This window comes from Mobula birostris, unplaced genomic scaffold (assembly GCF_030028105.1).
Source record: "Mobula birostris isolate sMobBir1 unplaced genomic scaffold, sMobBir1.hap1 scaffold_1168, whole genome shotgun sequence".
NCBI lineage: Eukaryota > Metazoa > Chordata > Chondrichthyes > Myliobatiformes > Myliobatidae > Mobula > Mobula birostris.
In genome coordinates, this window is record NW_027274209.1 from 93,991 (window position 1) to 116,931 (window position 22,941).

Here is a 22,941-nt window from a genome sequence, read left to right on the forward strand (position 1 = left end):
TTGGTGCAAATGATTCACCAGGCAGAAAAGTATTAGCTATAAGTGAGGTTGGATATACTTGGGTTGCTTTCTCTGGAGCATCGGAAGCTGAGGTATGATCTGATAGGAGATATAAAATTATGAGAGGCACAGATAGTGAAGATAGTCTTTATTCCAACTAGGGAAGTGGCAAATATTTAGAAGGCATAGTTTTAAAAGGCGAGAAGGGAAAAGTTTTTGTTTTGTTTTACAAAGTTGTAGCAGGTGCCAGGAACACACTGACAGGAGAGGTGATGGAACAAAATATTATGTTCATGTTAGGAGCAAATGAAGCGTCCATCCAAAGCATTGCTTGTAAGTTAATGTTAAATCATTTAGAAGTTAAGCTGAAGATATCAATCAGATTTTGCAAAAATAGAATGTTGAGTTTATTAGACACTAACCTACATGCTAATGGTTTACACGTTACTTACCTGTAGTATCTACTTGTCGGAATCTTAAAATATTTGCCTGCAGGAAACTTAGCTGAGCTCTTACTGAGTTCTGTCTATATCTACTTGTGTGAATGGAGCAGTGGAGTGACTGTACTTTATTTTGTTGTTTTAATTTCACTCCTTATTCACTATGTCATGCCATTGAGACTGCAATAAAACCAAGGAGCTAGGAGGCTATACCCTGACTCTCATGTCATTTTTGAATAGAATTTTGCTGACTCTCTAGTTAATGTTACAACACCTCAGCAAAGGCAGTACAGAAGTTATGACTTTTTAAAAATTTCTATAACAAGCATGTTAGATTTCTTGAATGCCATCAAAAAATCAATTGAATAAAAGGAATTTATTACGGTAGATAAACAGTCCGTATAAAACTCTTACTATAAAAAAGATATCAAAGCTAGTGTGCATACTTACAGGTACTTTATCAGACAGATATCCAAGAAATGGGGCGGATACTGCATAAGTCACAGAATGCCCCAGGAATACCAGTCCCACAAATCCAGTACTTAATTTGAACTGAAGAACATAAAAGCATGTTTTACAGTCAGAGCTGCACAAATCAGATGCAGTGCTAAGTCAATAGTATTTAAAAAGCAACTGATTAAACAAGCTATATTGGAATGACCTATAAACTGTGCTACTTATGAAATTGAAAAGAAGTAATTTATCCAGGATATCTGTTCTACTTTACTTCATACTTTTATCAGAAAAGTAAAAGGCAATTGTCCTCAACTTGAAAGAATAATCTTGAAAATGAGGAATCAAACAATTTCACCTTGTGTGTAGTTTATGCAAGTGTACATATAAGTACACTGCAAAGAAAAGGTTTGAGATTGCTCATGCTAAAACCTACAGAGAGTAAAGCTTTGAGAGTTCAAACAATATATGCAATCTGAGAGTTGAACAACACAGAAACAGGCAGTTTGGCTCTCCATATTCATGCCAGTCTTTTCACCCAGCTACACTAATCCCATTTGCATGCTTTAAGCACACATCTTTCTATGTTATCGCCTCTTCTGTTTGTGAATTCCAATTATCAACCGCAATGCTCAAAAAATACTTCAGAATCAGGTTTATTAACCATGTCTTATATAATGTGAAATTTGTTGTTTTGTACAGTGCACAGTACAGCACAGCCATACAATACACAGACTTAGTTATTATAAATTATAAAACACTGTAAATAGTGCAAAATAAAGGAATAATGAAGTAGTATTCAGGACTCTTCATAAATCTGATAGCAGAGGGGAAGAAACACTTGGCCATGGAGAGGCAAACTGCCTGTTTCTGAACTGTTAAATGTGGGTCTTCAGGCTCCTGTACCTCCTCCCTGATGGTAGCAATGAGAAGCGGCCATGATCCAAATGGTCCCTTCTTGAGGCACTGCTTCTTGACGATGTCCTCAAAGGTAGGAAGGGTTGCGCCTGTGATGGAGTCTACAACCATCTGCAGCCTCCTGTGATGCTCTGCATTGGAGCCTCCGTACCAAGCTATGGTTGAACCAGTCAGAATTCTTCCGACTTCAGAATTCTTCACTTACAGAAATTTGCAAGAGTTTTTGGTGACAGACTAAATCCCCACAACCTCCAAACAAACAGCAGATACTGGAGTGCCTTATTTGTGACTGCATCAATGTGTGGCCTTCGAGCCTCCCCCCCTCCCCACCCCCGATCCACTTGAATACTCCTTTCCTCCCAACTTAAACCCAAGCCTTTTCGTTCTTGGTATCCTCACCATGGGAAAAAGATTCCCACTAGCTACCCTGCCTGTGCCTCTCATAATTTTATATACATCTATCAGGTCATCCATCAGCCTCTTTCACTCCAGGAGAAACAAATTCAGCCTATTGAACCTCTCCCACAATTAGCGCCACAATTGACCTCTAGATCGGTATGTGTGGGGGTTGTACATTCTCCCTTTGATGGCTTGGGTATCCTCCAGGTGCTTCGGTTTCCTTCCAGATCTCAAATGGTGAATGTTATTAGGTTAATCAACCACCATAAATGAGTCCTAATGCTTCGGCTTTATAGGCATCGGTCAAAGCATGTCTGGACTATTGTGAATAATTACAGGCCCCTTAAAGAAGATATAATGTGCTGGCAATGGACAGAGTCCAGAGGAGGTTCGTGAGAATAATCCTGGGAATGTAAGGTTTAACATACGAGGAGTGTTTGGTGGATCTGAGCCTATACTCACTGGAGTTTAGAAGAATGAGGGAAAAACCTCAATGAAACCTGCCAAATATTAAAAGACCTGGATAGACTAGACATGGAGAATACATACTGATTGTACACATGTACGTACTGATCTTACTTCATCTACCAGTCAGATCCACATGGCTCACTTCCCAGCTTCCTCTGCTCCCCCTTGCAGTAAGTTCCCCATTCCTACCAAATAAAGATTTTCCCAATAATTGATTACTGGATATATAAATGACTATCTAATCACTTATGAACTTGAATTTTAGATTTATCACCTACAGAAACACTTCCTTCATGATTATTTTGTCACATCATTTAAAGTTCTCTAACACAGTCATTACTAGCCTCTTCATTTTTCCCCACTCTACTTAGTTGTATGCCCTCAGTTATGGCATCGCTCATGTGAATCCTTCATAATTCCATAGAAACGTAGAAAACCTACAGCACAATACAGGCCCTTCGGCCACAAAGCTGTGCCGATCATGTCCTTACCTTAGAACTACCTAGGCTTACCCATGGCCCTCTATTTTTCTAAGCTTCATGTACTTATCCAGGAGTCTCTTAAAAGACCCTATTGTTTCTGCCTCCACCACCGCTGCCGGCAGCCCATTCCACACACTCACCAGTCTCTGCGTAAAAAACTTACCCCTGACATCTCCTCTGTACCTCCTTCCAAGCATCCTCATGTGCTAGCCATTTCAGCCCTGGGAAAAAGCCTCTGACTATCCACACGATCAATGCCTCTCAAACTTGTACATCTCTATCAGGTCACCTCTCATCCTCTGTCCCTCCAAGGAGAAAAGGCCAAGTTCACTCAACCTATTCTTATAAGGTATGCTCCCCAATCCAGGCAATATCCTTGTTAATCTCCTCTGCACCCTTTCTATGGTTTCCACGTCCTTCCTGTAGTGAGGCAACCAGAATTGAGCACAGTACTCCAACTGGGGTCTGACCAGGGTCTTATATAGCTGCAACACTACCTCTTGGCTCTTAAACTCAATTCCACGGTTGATGAAGGCCAATGCACCGTATGCCTTCTTAACCACAGAGTCAACCTGCATAGCAGCTTTAAGTGTCCTGTGGACTTAGACCCCAAGATCCTTCTGATCCTCCACACTGCCAGCAGTCTTACCATTAATACTACATTCTGCCATCATATTTGACCTACCAAAATGAACCTCTTCACACTTATCTGGGTTGAACTCCATCTGCCACTTCTCAGCCCAGTTTTGCATCCTATCAATGTCCTGCTGTAACCTCTGACAGCCCTCCACACTATCCTCAACACCCCCAACCTTTGTGTCATCAGCAAATTTACTAACCCATCCCTCCACTTCCTCATTCAAGTCATTTATAAAAATCACGAAGAGTAGGGGTCCCAGAACAGATCCCTGAGGCACACTACTGGTCACCGACCTCCATGCAGAATATATCCATCTACAACCACTCTTTGCCTTCTGTGGGCAAGCCAGTTCTGGATCCACAAAGCAATGTCCCCTTGGATTCCATGTCTCCTTACTTTCTCAATAAGCCTTGCATGGGGTACCTCATCAAATGTCTATAAGCATTTCAATATTTTTTCTTTACCTTATCCTTAATGTGAAAGACAGGAATGTGCAGATTTTATGAAAAAAGCAATATGATGGCTTTTTGTGGGCAATGCCCTGATACTGTCTAAAAATCTCTGTCAAAGCTCTGTCTTGAGCATTTGAGCAGCACAGTCACCCAGATTTCCGCTACCCTTTGAGAGGGAACACTCTTCCTTGTTTCACTTCTCAGTGGCCTTGCTCTAAATTTAATACATTGCTCCCTTGTTCTGGAGGAACAATCTTGAAGAAATGATTTGCTTCTAACCAGGCATATCATTTTTGCTTTTTCAAAAACTGAGTTAGTCCACTTCTCAACTCTTGGAACAAGAAAGTAAATGGAAGGTAAACAACACACAGGAGTTCTTAAAAAAAAAAAGTACCTTATCAATAACAAACAGTGATATAGTGGGATCCAGGAATCCAATACATGAACTTATGGAAAATATAATCATGGACATTAAAGTTACTTTAGGGATTAAAATCAGCTTCCATAAACTGGAATTACTGGCAACTCCATCTGAAAATAAAGAACATTAGTTACAACATATGAATACCAACAGTTAAAATATTTGACAATGTCTTTTCTTGCAAGTAGAATAGCCACTGTTACATTCATTCTGTATATCCTAATAATAGCATTTGTACTCAAAATCAAAAATGTCAGCTTGGCAATAAGCAATTTGTTTTTTAAATTTCTGCCCCAGTTAACATTGTAATCATTATCCATTAACTGCCCATGTCTTTCAATGGTAACCATAAAACAGATACACTTTCCTTTTATTTACCAAATTTTAAATATTATTCTGTCTTACTTCAGACACAGCTTGCTTATCAATGGCACGTTTATGCCAAACAATGTTAATAATTTCACCATTTGAACACTGGTAACCAGTAGATCTCACCATGCAGCAATCAAGTATTTGTTTAATTTTTTTCTTTTTAATTTGCTATCACCTCTAACCCATTTCCTTGCATTTATGAAATGCTCATAGCAGTTTGAAGTCGCACCTATTATCTGCTGACCATAAAAAACAGACAATGCAAGGGCTCCTGGGTTACAAATGATCCAACTTTATGTAAATTCTCCCAAATGTTTTTAAAACAATGTTCAAGATAGAGATGATGATAATAATGGTTTATGGCAGGAGTCCCCAAACTTTTTTGCACTGCGAACCGGTTTCATATTGACAATATTCTTGCGGACCGGCCGACCCGGGGGTGGGTGGGGGGGGGCGGGGGAGGGTAGGGTTGCCAACGGACGAGAGTAGCAGTCAAGTACGCTGGGTTTACCCCGAGAAAGACTACAATGATCATGAAGCCTTGCACGGGCACCAGCGCGCATGCGTGTACGGTTTTTTTCTACAAATCGTTTTTGACAATTCTGTTCGGGGGATCAGAATTACGACCGGAATATCGGTGATAAGTGGCTAATACACTCAATTTCCTTTCTAAAAGGGTTTATCTAATGAATTTAATATTAAACACACAGCGCATATTTTCCTCGCATGAATATAGTGATAAGTCAATTGTCAGGGGAGCTTGAAGTAAATTTTGAACGAACTTCCAGTAGAAGTGGTAGAGGCAGGTTCGATATTATCATTTAAAGAAAAATTGGATAGCTATATGGACAGGAAAGGATTGGAATTATGGGCTGAGTGCAGTTCGGTGGGACTAGGTGAGAGTAGCGTTCGGCATGGACTAGAAGGGCCGAGATGGCCTGTTTCCATGCTGTAATTGTTAAATGGTTATATAAGTCAATAGCATCATAACATTTTAAGTAACGTTTGGATATTAAACACACAGTGCATTATTTCCCCCGTATGAACATATAAAATCATTGCAACACACCAATATCGCTGAATCAGTGGGAGCCCTGAGCTTATTTTCTTGCAACAAGACTGTCCAATCGAGGGGTGATGGGAGACAGCGATACTCAAAGGGGGTTCCTTATGTCCAGTCTATTCCGCAACTTAGTCTTCGTTGCATTCATTGCAGAGATATGTTGGAAATGGAAGCAACGTTTTCAGTGCCTTCGTGGCTATATCAGGATTTTTACCCTTGACTTTGATCCAGAATGCCGGCAGAGATGTTATGTCAAACAAACTTTCCAGTCCGCCGTCATTTGCAAGCTCGAGGAGTTGATCTCCTTCCCGCGCTGACATGGATGACACACGGGTAATGACCTCGCATGCGTAATGGCTCAACAGTGGGCATGACAAGGAATGAGGAAAGGTGCAGCTGACTCCTATCGCCAGATCATATCGCTTCCTCACGGCCCGGTAGCGCATGCTCTGCGGCCCGGTGGTTGGGGACCGCTGGTTTATGGTGTTCATTAATGATGGGATACAATATATATTCTGTTTAATTATGGATAGTGTTAGCATGATTATTCAATGAAATGAGATCTATTGCACATACATGTACAACCATACAATACAGGTAACTATCGAAAATGGATGTTTCTGACTTAAGAAAATTTTAGATTAAAGACAATTCTTAGGAATGGAACCCTTACATAACCTGGGGATTGCCTGTAGCTCATTGACTGCAATTCCAATAGACTAGTTCTATTTTTCTCCATTTGGTTTATTGATATACTGATTGTGATTATTTTTTTTTGTTCCTTCTAATTTCTGTTACTCCCTTAAAGGAGTCATGCAGCAACTGGGTTCGGTTCCAAAGGAACTGGCTACCTATTCTTCTGTTAAATATCATTCTAAGTCTGGGTGGGCATCCAGCAATTCAACCAACTGTTTAGCAGTGGAGGAATACGCCAGGTAAATCTTACATCTCTATGTCAGATATGATGAGAACAAAGATCACTGGAAATCAATCAATGCAGAAACTCAGATTAATATGATGGCCTCAGTTTACATTACATTTTTCAGAATAGTTGTGAACTGAATCTATTCAGCTGCTGATCACGTAACTAGTAAGCTCTGCAGTTAACTGGATTAATGGATTTACTGGCTTAAAATGGTTTTAAAAAAAAATTGCCTTTTAATTTGCAAGTAATTTTCAAACTATACAGTCAATAACAGTAAGCTAGAAAAGATGAAAATGCAGAATCTTACCGCATCTTGGTAAAATGCACATGTTCAAAGGTAGCATTAATAAAACCACACATCCCAGCATAACAAAAGGAATCTGATATCCAAACAATTGATACAAATAGCCTCCAATTGGTGGACCCAGTGATAGGCCAAGTCCAGTGAATACTTCCAGGGATCCCTAAGGAAAACAGAGTTTGGAGTTTGCGTTACTGCAGCTTCTATTTCTGGAAATACAGACATCATGAGAAGCAACAAACATCACATTGGGTCAGGCAAATAGTTCATTCTCTGAGCCAACCTACACAGAGGAAGTGGAAGAGCTCGAGGCCTGATGCCACGAAAGTAATCTCTTGCTTAATGTCAACAAGACAAAGGAGATGGTTATCGACCAGAAAAGCTCAGACCACCTTTTACATCAGCCGTACAGCAGTGGAAACTGCAATTCGCACAGAATTTTGGAGGCACGCAGCAGGCCAGGCAGCATCTAGAAAAAGAGTACAGTCAACATTTCAGGCTGAAACACTGACTGTACCCTTCTCCTAGATGCTGCATGGCCTGCTGAGCTCCTCCAGCACTTTGTGTGTGTTGTTTGGATTGCTAGCGTCTGCAGAAACTGCAACCAGTTTTCAAACTTCTGGGAGTGCACATCTTGCACAGCTTCTCACAGTCCCAGAATACTTCCTTCGTAATTAGGAAAGCTCACCAATGCCTCCACTTTCTGAGGCTGAAGAGAGCTGGACTATGCACATCTACATTCACAACCTTCCACAGGTGCGCAGTAGAGAGCGTCCTAATACACTGTATTACTACATGGTACGGAAACTGCAATGCGTTGAACAGAAATGCTTTACAACGGGCAATCAAAACTGCCCAATGCATCACCAGCACCAACCTACCTGCCATCAGGGATATATATATTCAGAAAGGTGCTGGGAAAAGGCCACCCACCCAGACCAGTCCCATCGGGGAGAGTACCAGGATCACCAGGCTCAAAAACAGTTACTTTCCCCAGGCAGCAAGGCTGATCAACAACTCCAAATGTCGAAGTTTAAAGTAAATTTACTATCAAAGAATGTACATGTGACCATATACAACCCTGAGATTCATTTCTTGTGGCTATTTAGAAGAAACCGGTTGGCTGGTGGTGGAGTGGATCAGCACCAACTTTGATGCAGAAGACAACAAACTGTGAAAATGCAAAAAGAAAATACAAGAAATAATAAATAAGCAGTAAATATCTAGAACATGAGGTGAAGAATCCTTAAAGGTGAGCCGATAGGTTGTGGAAACAGCTCAGCGATGGGTGAGTGAAGTTAAGTGAAGTTATCCCCTTTGGTTCAAGAGCATCATGGCTGAGGGGTAATAATTGTACCTGAACCTGGTGGTTTGGGTCCTGATCTTCCTCCTGATGGCAACACTGAGAAAAGAGCATGGCCGAGGTGGTGGGGTCCCTAATGACAGATGCTGCTTTTCTGCGATGGCACTGTGTATAGGTGCGCTCAGTGGTAGAGTGGGCTTTACCTGTGATGAACTGGCCACCTCTTTTTGTAGGCTTTTCCACTGAAGGCCATTAGCATTTCCATACCAGGATGGAATGTAACCAGTCAATATACCCTCCACCCTACATCTATGGAAGTTTGTGAAAGTTTTAGATGACATGCCGAATCTTTGCAAACTTCTAATAAAGTAGAGGCGCTGTGGTGATTTCTTTGTAATGGCACTTATGTGCTGGACCCAGGACAGATCCTTTGAAATAACACTGAGGTGTTTAAAGTTGCTGACTTTCTCCATCTCTGATCCTCCAGTGAGGACTGGCTCATGGATCTCCTGAAGTCAATAATCAGCTCCTTGGTCTTGCAGACATTAGGTGAGAGGTTGTTGTCGTACCACTCAGTCAGATTTTCAGTCTCCCTCCTAGATGCTGGTTCGTCACAACCTTTGTTTCAGCTACCCACTAATCCACCCCACCACTGCTACTCTTATCATTTCCTGTCAGTCACCTTACGTACAGACACTCCTGCACCCAGTGTCACTTTATGCACATATAATTAATCTATCTTTTATTTATTTATTGTGTTTTTCTACTATTGTGTTCTTTACCCTAGCATATGCTGCATCAGATCCGGAGTAACAATTTTGTTTTCCTTTACACACGTCTACTATAAATGACATTAAACAATCTTGTACAGGTGTGACTCATTCATTGAGAATTGAGAAGCTGGTTGGTTGTATGATTGCCGGCCGGTGGTGTAGTAGCATCTACACTGGACTTTGAGGCGAGTGGGCCTGGGATCGAATCCAGCCGGCTCCTTGCTCGCTTTCCATTCGTGCTGGGTTGAACATCAATCCAGCAACTTGGCCTTGTAAAAAAAACACACAAAATACTAAAGGAACAGCAAGGTTGCCGTCCGATGTGCCACAAGGTAGGGAGAGGAATAACATAACATTTCCTGTATGAAGACTGCAATGAAGTCGTATCCTGTGCTGCCCTGACTGCCACTTCTAGGAAATGTGAGCTGAAATAAAACACTGTATCATATACAGTGGAGGTGGGAGGAGAAGATGGTGGCGCGCCTGAGCGTGTGCAGCCCTCCGGTGAAAAATGATATCGTATCTGTTAAATACGGGCCGTGGACAATTCTGATTTGATGGAGAATGGACGTGAAAGCACAGAGGAACATCTGGAGAAATTTCTGAAATGCCGGTTCGCTGCTGTCATTACTGTGTGGTCGGGAATCTTTCGGAGGGAAGGCCTCAAAATCTCCGGCCTTGCCTGCTTTTGGCGACCGAGAAGGAGGTCAAATCGGTCGGACTGAGATGGCGCTCAATACTCGGTGTCGGAGAGCTGCTCAGAGCTCGAAGTTTTCGGATAACTCAGAGTCCAATTGTGGTCGGCATGGCAAGGAGAGTTTTTCTTCCTTCTCCCATCTGCGTGAGATGTGGGACATTTGAGCAACTTTGAACTTTACTGTGCTCACGGACTTCTTCATCAAGTTATGGTATTGTTACACTGTTGCAATTATATGTTATAACTATGTGGTTTTGTCAGCTTTTTCAGTCATGGTCTGTCCTGTGTTTTGTGATATCACACCAGAGGAAATATCGTATCATTTCTTAATGCATGCATTACTAAATGACAATAAAAGAGGACTGCGTGTCTTCATAATCTGATATTATATCGGAAGAAGGCGGCGCCAGTGAACAATGCAACCAAGGGTGATAGATTGGACTCACGTTATGATGCATTTCTGGTTTCTGGTTACTCCTTTTCCTGTAACCTTTTTTGTGCTATTTTGATCAGGGTGGTCTATAGATAACGAATGACACAAGGCTAGATTGAACTGAACTGAATATGCCTGGACTCTTTTGATGACTCTATGGGTTGGTGTTTTACATTGTATTTTTCGCTCTTTTTTTTTGCCAATTGAGCAATTTGTTTTTTTTGCACTTGGGGGGGGGGGGGGGCGGAACCTTGATGCTTTTCTCCGAACGTGTTCCATAGTTTTCCTTGTTTCATGACTATATGTGGGAAGACGAATCTTAGGGTTGTATACTGCAGATGTACTTTGAATCTTTGAATCATAGCAGTAGATGGCATGGAACAGACCTTTGGCCCTCCGATTCGATGCTGACCATCAGCCAGCCGTTCACACCACTATGCCGATTCTCTTTTGATTCTCCTCACATTCTTGTCAACTCACAGATTCAGCCTACGCTCTGCAGGCAATTTATAGACCATAAGACAAAGGAACAGAAGTCGCCCATTCAGCCCATCGAGTCTGCCCCGCCATTTTATCATGAGCTAATCCAATCTCCCATTTAGTCCCACTCCCCCGCCTTTTCACCTTAACTTTTGATGTCCTGGCTACTCAGATACCTATCAATCTCTGCCTTAAATACACCCAATGACTTGGCCTCCACTGCTGCCCACGGCAACAAATTCCATGGATTCACCACCCTCTGGCTAAAAAAATTTCTTTGCATCTCTGTTCTGAATGGGCACCCTTCAATCCTTAAGTCATGTCCTCTCATACTAGACCCCCCCACCATGGGAAACAACTTTGCCACATCCACTCTGTCCATGCCTTTCAACATTCGAAATGTTTCTATGAGGTCTCCCCTCAGTCTTCTAAAATCCAAGTACCGTACAAGAGCGGACAAACTTTCCTCATATGTTAACCCTCTCATTCCTGGAATCATTCTAGTGAATCTTCTCTGAATCCTCTCCAATGTCAGCACATCCTTTTTTAAATAAGGAGCCCAAAACTGCCCACAGTACTCCAAGTGAGGTCTTACTATAGAGCCTCAGCATCACATCCCTGCTCCTATACTCTATTCCTCTAGAGATGAATGCCAACATTGCATTTGCCTTCTTCACCACTGACTCAACCTAGAGGTTAACCTTAAGTGTATCCTGTACGACTCCCAAGTCCCGTTGCATCTCAGAAATATGAATTCTCTCCCTATTTAAATAATAGTCTGCCCGTTTATTTCTTCTGCCAAAGTGCATAACCATACACTTTCCAACATTGTATTTCATTTGCCACTTCTTTGCCCATTCTTCCAATCTATCCAAGTCTCTCTGCAGACTCCCTGTTTCCGCAGCACCACCGGCCCCTCCACCTATCTTCGTATCATCAGAAAACTTCGCCACAAAGCCATCTATTCCATAATCCAAATCGTTGATGTACAATGTAAAAAGAAGCAGCCCCAACACGGACCCCTGTGGAACGCCACAGGTAACCGGCAGCCAACCAGAATAGGATCCCTTTATTCCCACTCTCTGTTTCCTGCCAATCAGCCAATGCTCTATCCACGTATGTAACTTCCCTGTAATTCCATGGGCTCTTATCTTGTTAAGTAGCCTCATGTGTGGCACCTTGTCAAAGACCTTCTGAAAATCCAAATACACAACATCCACTGCATCTCCCTTCTCTAGCCTACTTGTAATTTCCTCAAAAAATTGCAATAGCTTTGTCAGGCAGGATTTTCCTTTAAGGAATCCATGCTGAGTTCTGCCTATCTTGTCATATGCCTCCAGGTACTCCGTAACCTCATCCTTGACAATTGACTCCAACAACTTCCCAACCACCGACGTCAAGCTAACAGGTCTATAATTTCCTTTTAGCTTCCTTGCCCCCTTCTTAAATAGTGGAGTGACATTTGCAATCTTCCAGTCCTCCGTAATCATGCCAGAATCTATTGACTTTTGAAAGATCATCGCTAATGCCTCCGCAATCTCCACAGCTACTTCCTCCAGAACATGAGGGTGCATTCCATCTGGTCCGAGAGATTTATCTACCCTAAGACTATTCAGCTTCCTGAGTACTTTCTCTGTTGTAATTATGACTGCACACACTTCTCTTCCCTGACACCCTTGAGTGCCCAGTATACTGATGTCTTCCTCAGTGAAGACTGATGCAAAATACTCGCTCAGTTCCTCTGCCATCTCCTTATCTCCCATTACAATTTCTCCAGCATCATTTTCTATCAGTCTGAGATCTACTCTCACCTGTCTTTTACTCTTTGTATACTTGAAGCTTTTAGTACCCTCTGATATTAGTTGCTAGTTTCCTTTCATAGTTCATCTTTTCCCTCTTAATAACCTTCTTAGTTTCCTTTTGCAAGCTTTCTAAGACTTCCCAATCCTGTCTTTCCAGTAATTTTTGCTTCCTTGTATGCCCTTTCCTTTGCTTTAACTTCAGCTTTGACTTCTCTTGTCAGCCACGGTTGCATCCTTTTTCCATTCGAAAATTTCTTCTTTTTTGGAATATATCTGTCTTGCACCTTCCTTGCTTCTTGTATGAACTCCAGCCACTGCTGCTCTGCTGCCCTTCCTGCTAGTGTTCCTTTCCAGTCAACTTTGGCCAGTTCCTCTCTCATGCCACCATAATTTCCTTTACTCCACTGAAATACCGACACATCGGATTTCGGCTTCTCCTTCTCAAATTTCACAGTGAACTCAATCATGTTATGATCATTGCCTCCAAAGGGTTCCTTCACCTCAACCTCTCAAATCACCTCTGGTTCATTACAAAATACCCAATGCAGTACAGCCGATCCCCTAGTGAGCTCAACAACAAGCTGTTCTAAAAAGCCATCTCGCAGACATTCTACAAATTCTCTCTGTTTAGATCCAGCACCGACCTGATTTCCCCAATCCACTCGCATGTTAAAATCCCCCACAATTAGCATAACACTGCCTTGCTGACAAGCCTTTTCTACTTCCTGTTGTAACTTGTAGTCCACATTACTGCAGCTGTATAGTTGCCAATGAGCCTGTGAACTTGATATCTTTGGGAGATGGGAGGAAACCACTGCAGCCACGGGAGGAAAATGCAAAGTCCACAAAGACAGCGCCAGAGGTTGGGGTTGAATCTAGATCACTTAAGCTGTGAAGCTGTGGCTCTGGGTCGTGCAAAATTGCTGGGCAGATAATTCTCTCATTCTTAACTCAAATTCCCCCAGGCTTGGTGAGGATCTCTTACCGATGACTGACAGAACTTGAACTGAACTCTACAGTTCAGTAAAGGTCGCTTCCCTTTTGCGGCCCAAGACAAAAGTTAAAGAACAAACTGAAATCTGGGAAACATTTTCATAAACCGTTTTGACTCTACATCAGAAATTAATATGTGCACAATGTAATAATACTTTTCATGACCCTTTCGCAGTGTTTAATTATCATATTAGGATTAGCTTTAAATTTCTTATTACCAAGACTGTAGCAACATTGTTTGGAAAAGTTGCAGCAAGAATAGAGAACGAGGCAGTGGAACTTGCAGCAAACCCAATTGCATCTACTGATCTTACGATGAAACACAAAGAGATAAATATGGGTCCATCTGGTGCCAAATTCAGTAAGCTGAAAAGGGAAATAAAAACTGACATCAACTCCTGGGAAGGATTACTATATATTTTCCTTTATTTTCACAGATAGGCTTTGTAAAAATTCAGTGAATTTATTTCAGTTCTTTATATATGGTCATATAGGTTTACTTCAATATATCCACCCACTTCTTATGTTACAGCTTCGGGCTGCAAGAATGCTCAACAAATTTCAAACTGCCATTTAAAACACTCAAAAGAGCCAGCTTCAGGTAACTTTGCCTGTAAACTCATGCCATTCATTTAATGAAGCAAGTAGCCAAAATGCATGGTCCCTTTAACAAGCAAGATTTAATTTATATAGGTGTAATGAAGAAATCTCTGTGTAACATTTGTGCTGCCAAATGTCAATTAAAACACAGATGTTTCAGTGAAAGGGAACTTGAATTGTAACTTAAAGCAAATGTTTTACAAAAAGGAGAGGCTTTTTCAGTACTATCTCATAATGACAGATAATAAATTTAAGAGCATTAAATTGGATACCATACAACAATGTCATAAAAGAGTACTGAATAATGCAATAACAACTGTTTATAGATATCTGAAGTACAAAGTGCAATCTCAAAATAAATTTATAATCAAATTACGCATCATATCCTATCTTGCGATTCATTTTCTTGCAGACATTTACAGGAAGGAAAAGAAATACAATAGATTTCATGATACATAAAGTTCGAATGACAAACACCAATCTGCAGAAGACAAATTGTACAAATATTACAAGAAACACTGACAACAGGAATTAAGAGGGCTTCTAAGTGAATTTGTAGTTTGTAGAATCAGTTCAGAGTAGTGGCGATGAAGCTATTCATGCTGTTTTCAGAGACTGATGATTGAAAGATAATTTTGGTCCCTGCTAGCCTACAAAGTACCCAGGACATCTTTAGGGAGTGGTGTCTCAGAAAGGCTGCGTCCATTATTAAGGACCTCCAGCACCCAGGGCATGCCCTCTTCTCACTGTTACCATCAGGTAGGAGATACAGAAGCCTGAAGGCACACAATCAGTGATTCAGGAACAGCCTCTTCCCCTCTGCCATCCGATTCCTGAATGGACTTTGAAGCTTTGGACGCTACCTCACTTTAAAAAAAAATATACAGTATTTCTGTTTTTGCACATTTAAAAATAATGTATTCAATATATGTAATTGATTTACTTGTTTATTATGTTTTATTTTATTAATTATTTTTTTCTCTCTCTGCTAGATTATGTATTGCATTGAACTGCTGCTGCTAAGTTAACAAATTTCACGTCACATGCCGGTGATAATAAACTTGATTCTGATTCTGAACCTGGTTCTGTCGGACCCAACGCTCCTGCCTGATGGTAACAGAAAGAAGAGGTCCTGGCCTGGATGGTGGGGGACTTTATGATAGATACTGCTTTCTTGCACTGACTTTGGAATGACGCTGATGGTATTGAATGACCTTGGAGTTGAACAGGTGCTCCTAGGTTTATCGCCAGTCAGTGCTGACAGGAGGAGCATGCCCAGAATCCAGTGCCAACCAGAGACCCAGGATGCTGTTGAAGGGAGATGAAACAGCTGTGGCCATCCTGGGAGTGGAGTGGAGTGAGGTGAGGGTTGGTGGTGAGGTCTATCAGTAACGAGGACCTCAGTGGTCAGTGACCTTGAGATGTGAAGAGGTGATGACTGAACAAGCTCAGGAGAGAAAATGGTGACTCTAGGGACAGGGTGTGGGTCGGATCTTGGGAGATGAGACTTTGTGGCCAGGGATCATGGAGGAAGTCAAGATGGTACCAGGACTCAGAAGGCTGATCAGAAATTGAAGGGGTGACTGGAATTCAGAGGTGAGAGGTGTTAATTAGAACCGTGGAGGACCGCCCCTGTCTGCCAATGGAGTAGCAGTATTTTTCTGCCGCTCTTAGTTTTCTTTCTTTCCCCCAGTTTAAGCTTTGAATTTAAAATTTTTACTTGTTGATTCTTGAGGGCGATCAATATGTCTATGTCTACAAGAAGTGGGAAGAATTTACCTGAACCTAGTGATAAAGGTAATGGGAAAGGAAAGGTGCAAAAGGAAAGATCTGATGAAATGCCATCGTGGGCTGAAGATATCGTTCGGACACTGAATTCAATTAAGGATCAGAATGGATCAATTAATGACCAACTGGAAAAGAATAGTAATGAAATGAAGTCATTTCTGGGAAAACTTAAAGCCCTGGAAACTCAAGCTATTTCACACGAAGAGGAGTTGAAGATAACTAAGCAAAAGTTGTCTGAAGCTACAACTCATTTGGAAAGATATCAAAATAAGATTATAGACCTGGAAACTAGGTCTCGATGAAGGAATATAAGAATTGTTGGGCTGCAGGAAGGAGCTGAAGATGGAGATCTAACGGCTTACTTCGGTAAGCTTTTCCACACTTTATTTCCTACCATTCTATCAAAGCAGCCTGCTATAGAAAGGGCACACAGGGCATTTATCTCGAAATCGAAGGACTCTAGTAAACCAAGATCTGTTCTGGTTTGCTTTCATCACTTTAAAATTAAAGATCAAATAATACGACAGGCAAGAAAACAGAGAGTTTTTAGATTTATGGAATCTGAGCTCTGCTTCTACGAAGATTATCCAAGAGAGATAACGGAACAAAGATCAAAATTTGCCCTGGTAATGAAACAAGCATATGATAAAAATCTTTTCCCGTCTCTGAGGTACCCGACAAGAATTAAAATTTTCCCTGCTAATTCTCCTCCTCGTACTTTTTTTTGATCCAAAAGCTGCACTGGATTTTGTTCAGGCTTTGCCTGCCGCTGTCACCGACGCCGCTGTTGAATGATCCATCTGAAAGGTTGTTTGGCTATTTCTATATTATTCGCATTTTGGAAAGAAGATTTATGCAGGTCACTTGTATATTTCATCGAGAGACTAATTAAACAAGACGGAGTGTAGTTCTTTATTGCATATTATTAGTTTTCCTTTGGAAAGATTTATCGTTTAAGTATCTCTGTTCAAATGACCTCTGGACATTCCATGACTGAGGGAAGAAGATAAGGTGATTTGTTCCTTTAATTTAATACTTGGTAGCTAATTAGTAGTTTTTTCCTACTAATAAGGCTTTTTATATTTTTTTTCCTGTTTTATTATAATACTTTATAATTGAATTTAAAGCTTTTTTAGGGAATTAATATTAAACTTAAACATGGCGCTAGTTTTGGTTCTTTCTTGTTTATTAGTTGATGGAGTGTAAATACCTTATTTTGCTGAGACTTTATTGCCTTTTCACAAGGTCACTCTACTTTTTTTACTAACTGGGGGTGGAGGGAAAGAAAACACAGACAGAGCAGTCAGCAGCTTCGAATTCTATCATAGATCGCTTGCCTCTTTCGGGTTTCTGGGTGTGGGTGGGTGGGTTTAGAGTTAGGAGTTTTTTCCCATTGGTTGGTTCCAGAGCATGCATGTTTTTTATTTGGTTGTATTCTTCATCACCGCCATCTTTGATCATCCTGTATTAGTATGTGCTCTGTGCATGTATAAAGTAGAATGAAATTATAGTATGCAGTTCAAACAGATTAATATAATAAGTTGGAATATACATGGTTGGAATCATCTTATTAAACGAAAGAAGACTTTTAAAATTATTAACTGATTCCAACCTGATATGATTTTTGCTCAAGAGACACATATCAGGGCGGGAGATCAAAATAGATTTTTTAGATGGTGAAATGGTTTGCAATTCCACTCTACTTCTCAGAGTAAAACAAAAGGTGTGTCTATTTTCATTAAACCTAATATATTTATTCAAGAGGATATTGAATCAGATTCTAATGGTAGATTTTTAATTGTTAAAGGAACAATCTGTAACAGAAAAGTTGTTTTGGTTAATTTGTATGGTCCTAACTTAGATGATCCTTCTTTTTTTAAAAAGTATTTGCTTTACTGCCTGATTTAAATGAATATATGCTCATAATGGGTGGGGATTTTAATTGCTGTTTAAATCCTATGATTGATAACAGCTCAACCAATCAGCGACTTCCAAATCGATCTGCGTCATTGATTAATCCTTTTTGATTGATTTTGGGTTGATTGATTTGTGGAGGTATGTTCATCCCGATAATAGAGAGTATTCTTTCTTCTCATGTTTATAAAAAATATTCGAGGATCGCTTATATTATAATCGATCCCCGCTTCTTGCCTAGTGTTAAAACTTGCGAATATGATGCTATTGCTATATCTGATCATGTGCCTCTGAGTTTATCTTTTGAATTTGATGATGTCATTTGATGATAAGAGTGATCGGCCAATTTGGGTAGACCTGGAACTGAAAGTTGTAAAACAGTTTTATTTAACCTCGTTTTGGGAACTGCTTTACCTATGCAATTAGCTAAAGTTGTTAATTTAAACCTATATCCTGTGATTAAGTATGCTTTACAAATTTGGCTCCAGTTCTGCAATTGTTTTTAAATCTTAAAAAATTCAAACTTTGTAGTTTAATTTACCGAAATTACTTTTTTTAAGCCCTCTTTGAGTGATCCAATTTTTTTACTTTGGAAAAATAAAGGTATTAATTCCTTTTTGGATTTATTTAAACAAGATAGATTGATGTCCTTTGAACAATTAATTGATAAATATTCTCTTTCATACCCACACTTTCTGCAAGTGAGATATTTTTTACAAAAATATTTAAGTAATTTCCCTTACACATTGGAGGCTGACCTGTTAGATACTATTATGAGTATGAATCCTTTGATTAAGGGTTCTATTGGAAGAATTTATCATTTATTATTACAATGGGATACGCGTCCTTTATCTAAGATTAAACAGGATTAGGAAAAGGAACTTAATTTGACTTTTATGACGGAGGATTGGATGCGGATATTGAAGTTGGTTAACGCTTCTTCAATTTGTGCTAGCCATTCATTGATTCAATTTAAAATTGTACATCGTTATCATTTGACAAAGGAGAGACTTTCTAAAATCTTTCCTAATGTTGATAGTCATTGTGATAGATGTAAAACTGAGGTAGCTACACTGACACATATGTTTTGGTCTTGTTCTATATTGGAACAGTTCTGGAAGTCGGTTTTCTCAACAATTTCTAAAGCACTTAAAATTAATTTACAACCTAATAAATTAACTGTGCTTTTTGGAATAGTTCCTCAAAATATTCATGGTATTTCTGTGTCTGACCAACATGTTATTGCATTTGTTACATTGATAGCTAGGAGGGCCATTTTGTTGAAGTGGAAGGATACATCAGCTCCCACTTTGTCACAATGGTTCTCTCAAGTGATGCTATGTCTTAGTTTGGAGAAAATTAGAAGTCCAACCTTTGAACCTTTACTTGATTTTGAGAAAAGATGGGGCTCATTTGCTCGTTATTATCATTTGAGTTAATTGATATAGTTTTTCCATGATCTAATTGTAAATTTTTTAGTATATTTTCTTTTCTTGCTGGCAGCTTGATGTTTATTTTTAGAAGCTTTTTGTATGAGGCATGGCTCCGGGGTTGAAAACCTAATGGGTTCTTTTTTTTCCTCTCAATTTTCTGCTCAGTAGGTTTTTTTTTGTTATCACAAAATTTTGTTTTCAATCTTTAAGATAATGTTTTTTTTGAGGCATTGTAAGTGTTGTTACTTCGATGTACTCATGTTATTTTTCCTATATTTACAATAAAAAGATTTGAAAAGAAAGAAAGAAAGAACAGTGGGAATTGACTGAGAGAGCCAGGTAGGTAATGAAGACTTGGTATGACGATGGAGGGTTGGGTGAGGGTGATCGGGACCTGTGGGATGGGGCTGATTCCATTCCGAGTCTTAGAGTCAGCAGTCATACATCATGGAAAATGGCCTTTCAACTGAGCTGCATCAACTACACATTTACACGAATCCTACCTGAATCCCTTATTTTGTTCTCCCCACATTCCCATCAGCACCCTCTAGGTCATACCACTCATGTAGACACCAGGGACAACTTACAAAGGACAACTAAGCAAACAACCTGGCCAACTTTGGGATGTGGGAGGAAATAAAAGCACATGAATGCAAGGCACATGTGCCACAGGAAAAACAGACAGCACCTGAGGTCAAGAATGAACTTGGGCCACTGGTGGTGTGAGATATGCTAAAAAGAACATGGCAGAATGTGGATTTAGTGAATATTAAATAAAAAAACATTAAAATTCCATGCAACAGGATGTTTTAGAACCAACATTTACACCTGGGAATTAATCCTCATTTATATAGGACTTTGATAATTAGTGCAGCATCATTAAGACCACTAATGTGGTCAAATACAATTACAGTACCTGACTTTAAATATAAAATTATAGTTATGTTAATTAATGTTTATAATTTCATTATAACTTTCTTTCACCTGGCCATTTACTGAAATATACAAATGATTATTAAATTACTTTTACAGATTGTTTAACACAGTTGGAAATACATCACAATCTCAATCACCAATACACAACCTCAATAACGAGATAAGAAAGAAGAGATGTTTGTAAACAAGTGTCTTATTAGTAACTTACCCAAAGAGAATAGTGCAGCAACCGGAAATAAACATACCAGTTACAAACATAAATTTTGCACCAATTTGCACAATCTGCGGGGAAGAAAAAAACAAATTAGCAAATCATTCAAATGGTCAATTAAACAAAGGCTTATCATCTTATGTTTAAATGATCAAGTACAGCCACAACATGAGCAGCTTTCAACCCATTGTTTCATGCTCAGGTTTTGTAAATTGCTAGTCCCCACATATAATTGTAATTGAATTCTAATTATAGTAGCCTCCATTTCAACCAGAAGTATAACCGTTAGTATATTCCTCAGCAATGCACAAAATTTTGGAATGACTCAGCAGATCAGACAGCATTTATGGAGGGAAATGGACAGTTGACATTCCTCACAATGGTTTAACAATTGCCAAGAGGCTACTTTAAAATTCAACTGAATTAAATCAATCAAGTTTCATAAACCTCTGGACTAGCAACTGCATCTTAACAGACAGCATTAGGTCATGTTTTTACTGCTTCAACTAGATTTTAGAGTGTCATATTATGATTCCCTCTTGTAAGATACATGGGTATTGCTTTTGTAAATTGTCAATTAAAGAATCTTGTACTCCATTTCCTTAGGTAGAAATGCTGTTTAGTCACTAGCATGTGCTCAAACACACATTAGCTTCTGAAACTAACACCAATGTAACAGAAAATGTATTGTCTGGGGTGTGTAGGAACAAGAAAAGGCTATATGTAGAGTAATGTTTATAGGCAGCACTGACTTCCACTTCCTAGACCAATAACTGTCATGAGATAGGAAGATTTTTGGTTTATTGTTGTATTGTCTAAAATGTAGTTACACTGCTTTCTTATAGAAATAACATGAAATAAAGCAAATTTGCAGGGAAATAAGACATAATAATGTCTTATTTTCTACACCAGACTAAAATGTAATTATAGCCCTGGACAGATTTTATACGACAACAAATAATGGCTGATGTTTCCTAACTGCATAAACATTGTAAAAGAGTATCACTGTTCTAACACTCAAACAATCAAGACTGCAGAAAAGCTAGCTGCAAACCATAAAATCCCAGTGCACATCAATTTACCAGAATAAAAATATTATACTTACATATTTTCCCATTATCAGTGAAAATATTAAATTGAATAAAGAAAAGCAACCAAATATCATTCCAACAATACTGGCACTAACTCCTTTAATTTCTGCCTGCAAAGAGAGGTAAGAATAAATTTATGATGCGTGATTAATAAACTGCTGGTTGCGAACGTGCATTTGCAATCTAACTGTAAGTCTTCCCCACCCCTATCCATCTACAATGACACTCATTATTGTACCCAATACTTGATCAGTAAGTCGATGAGATACATCTCACCATAAACTAAGCTTTCTGCATCACCTCTAAATCAGATTCATGCCTGATCTCCATTCTCAGAAGTTCCTCCAGGGAGATCTTAGAATCTGGTTTTTAACTATAACCATATCAATTTAAAATGGCCTGAGCCAAATGATGCATAACATGTGCATTTGTTTCACTCCCAAGAGGAACTTTCAATCCCATATTTCACCTACAAAAAAAATTCCTACATAACATTGCCTATCTCAGCCCAGCTTTACCTCATCTACCACTCAAAACCTTAGTCTTGCACATCATCTCCACGTTCCAATGCCCTGCCAACCACCCTCCAAATCACTAACTGCCTGTTACGCCGCTGGCATGTAGGGCTGCAAAGAAGGTCCGCTGGCAGTGTTCAGGACTTCCTCCATCACGTCAGTAGCTTCCCCTTGGTTTTCACTACTGTCAGTCATGCAAGTCCCGGGTGGATCCTCCAGAATACAGTCACACTCAGATATAAGGATTCTTCATTGCTGTTTCCATGACAATTTTGTTTTACCAGTCAGATGTGTTAGCCCTGATCTGAAGCCCTGAACCTGGAAGACCAGTGGACTATTCTTAGTCTGTCCTCTACCCTTTGACCTGTTTGGCATGGGTGACCCCACCAAGAGACAAAGGATAAAGCCCTGACTCCAGCCAACGTAGCTCTCCGGGTCATTGAGGCACTCAGGCCTCTAAACTGCAACTGGGTTGTGGTCCTCTTAGAGGTCCAAACCTCTAGGACGTCTAAACCTTCTGCCTGTGTACATTAACTTATCAAAACCCCTGGCCTTGCTAAAGACTACACAGCATCCCTGGCCTTGCTGACTAAACAAGACCCCACAGTCTTATATTCATGCCATTGACTGCTCCACTT

At 39.9% G+C, this 22,941-nt stretch overlaps 1 protein-coding gene across 2 annotated transcripts in view; it reads right to left on the bottom strand.

Moving 5' to 3' along the window:
- The window catches only part of LOC140192348 (MFS-type transporter SLC18B1-like), a 40,879-nt gene that overhangs the window by 14,207 nt on the left and 3,731 nt on the right, over window positions 1-22,941 (bottom strand). The window contains exons 3-8 of one of the 2 annotated variants that reach the window (XM_072249993.1): window positions 21,803-21,898; window positions 20,695-20,768; window positions 14,034-14,181; window positions 7,341-7,497; window positions 4,647-4,783; window positions 891-992 (exon numbers count right to left, since the gene is read on the bottom strand). In XM_072249993.1, the coding sequence (XP_072106094.1) occupies window positions 891-992; window positions 4,647-4,783; window positions 7,341-7,497; window positions 14,034-14,181; window positions 20,695-20,768; window positions 21,803-21,898 (714 nt within the window). The remainder of the gene's footprint in view (window positions 1-890; window positions 993-4,646; window positions 4,784-7,340; window positions 7,498-14,033; window positions 14,182-20,694; window positions 20,769-21,802; window positions 21,899-22,941) is intronic. The other variant, XM_072249994.1, reaches the window with a different exon arrangement.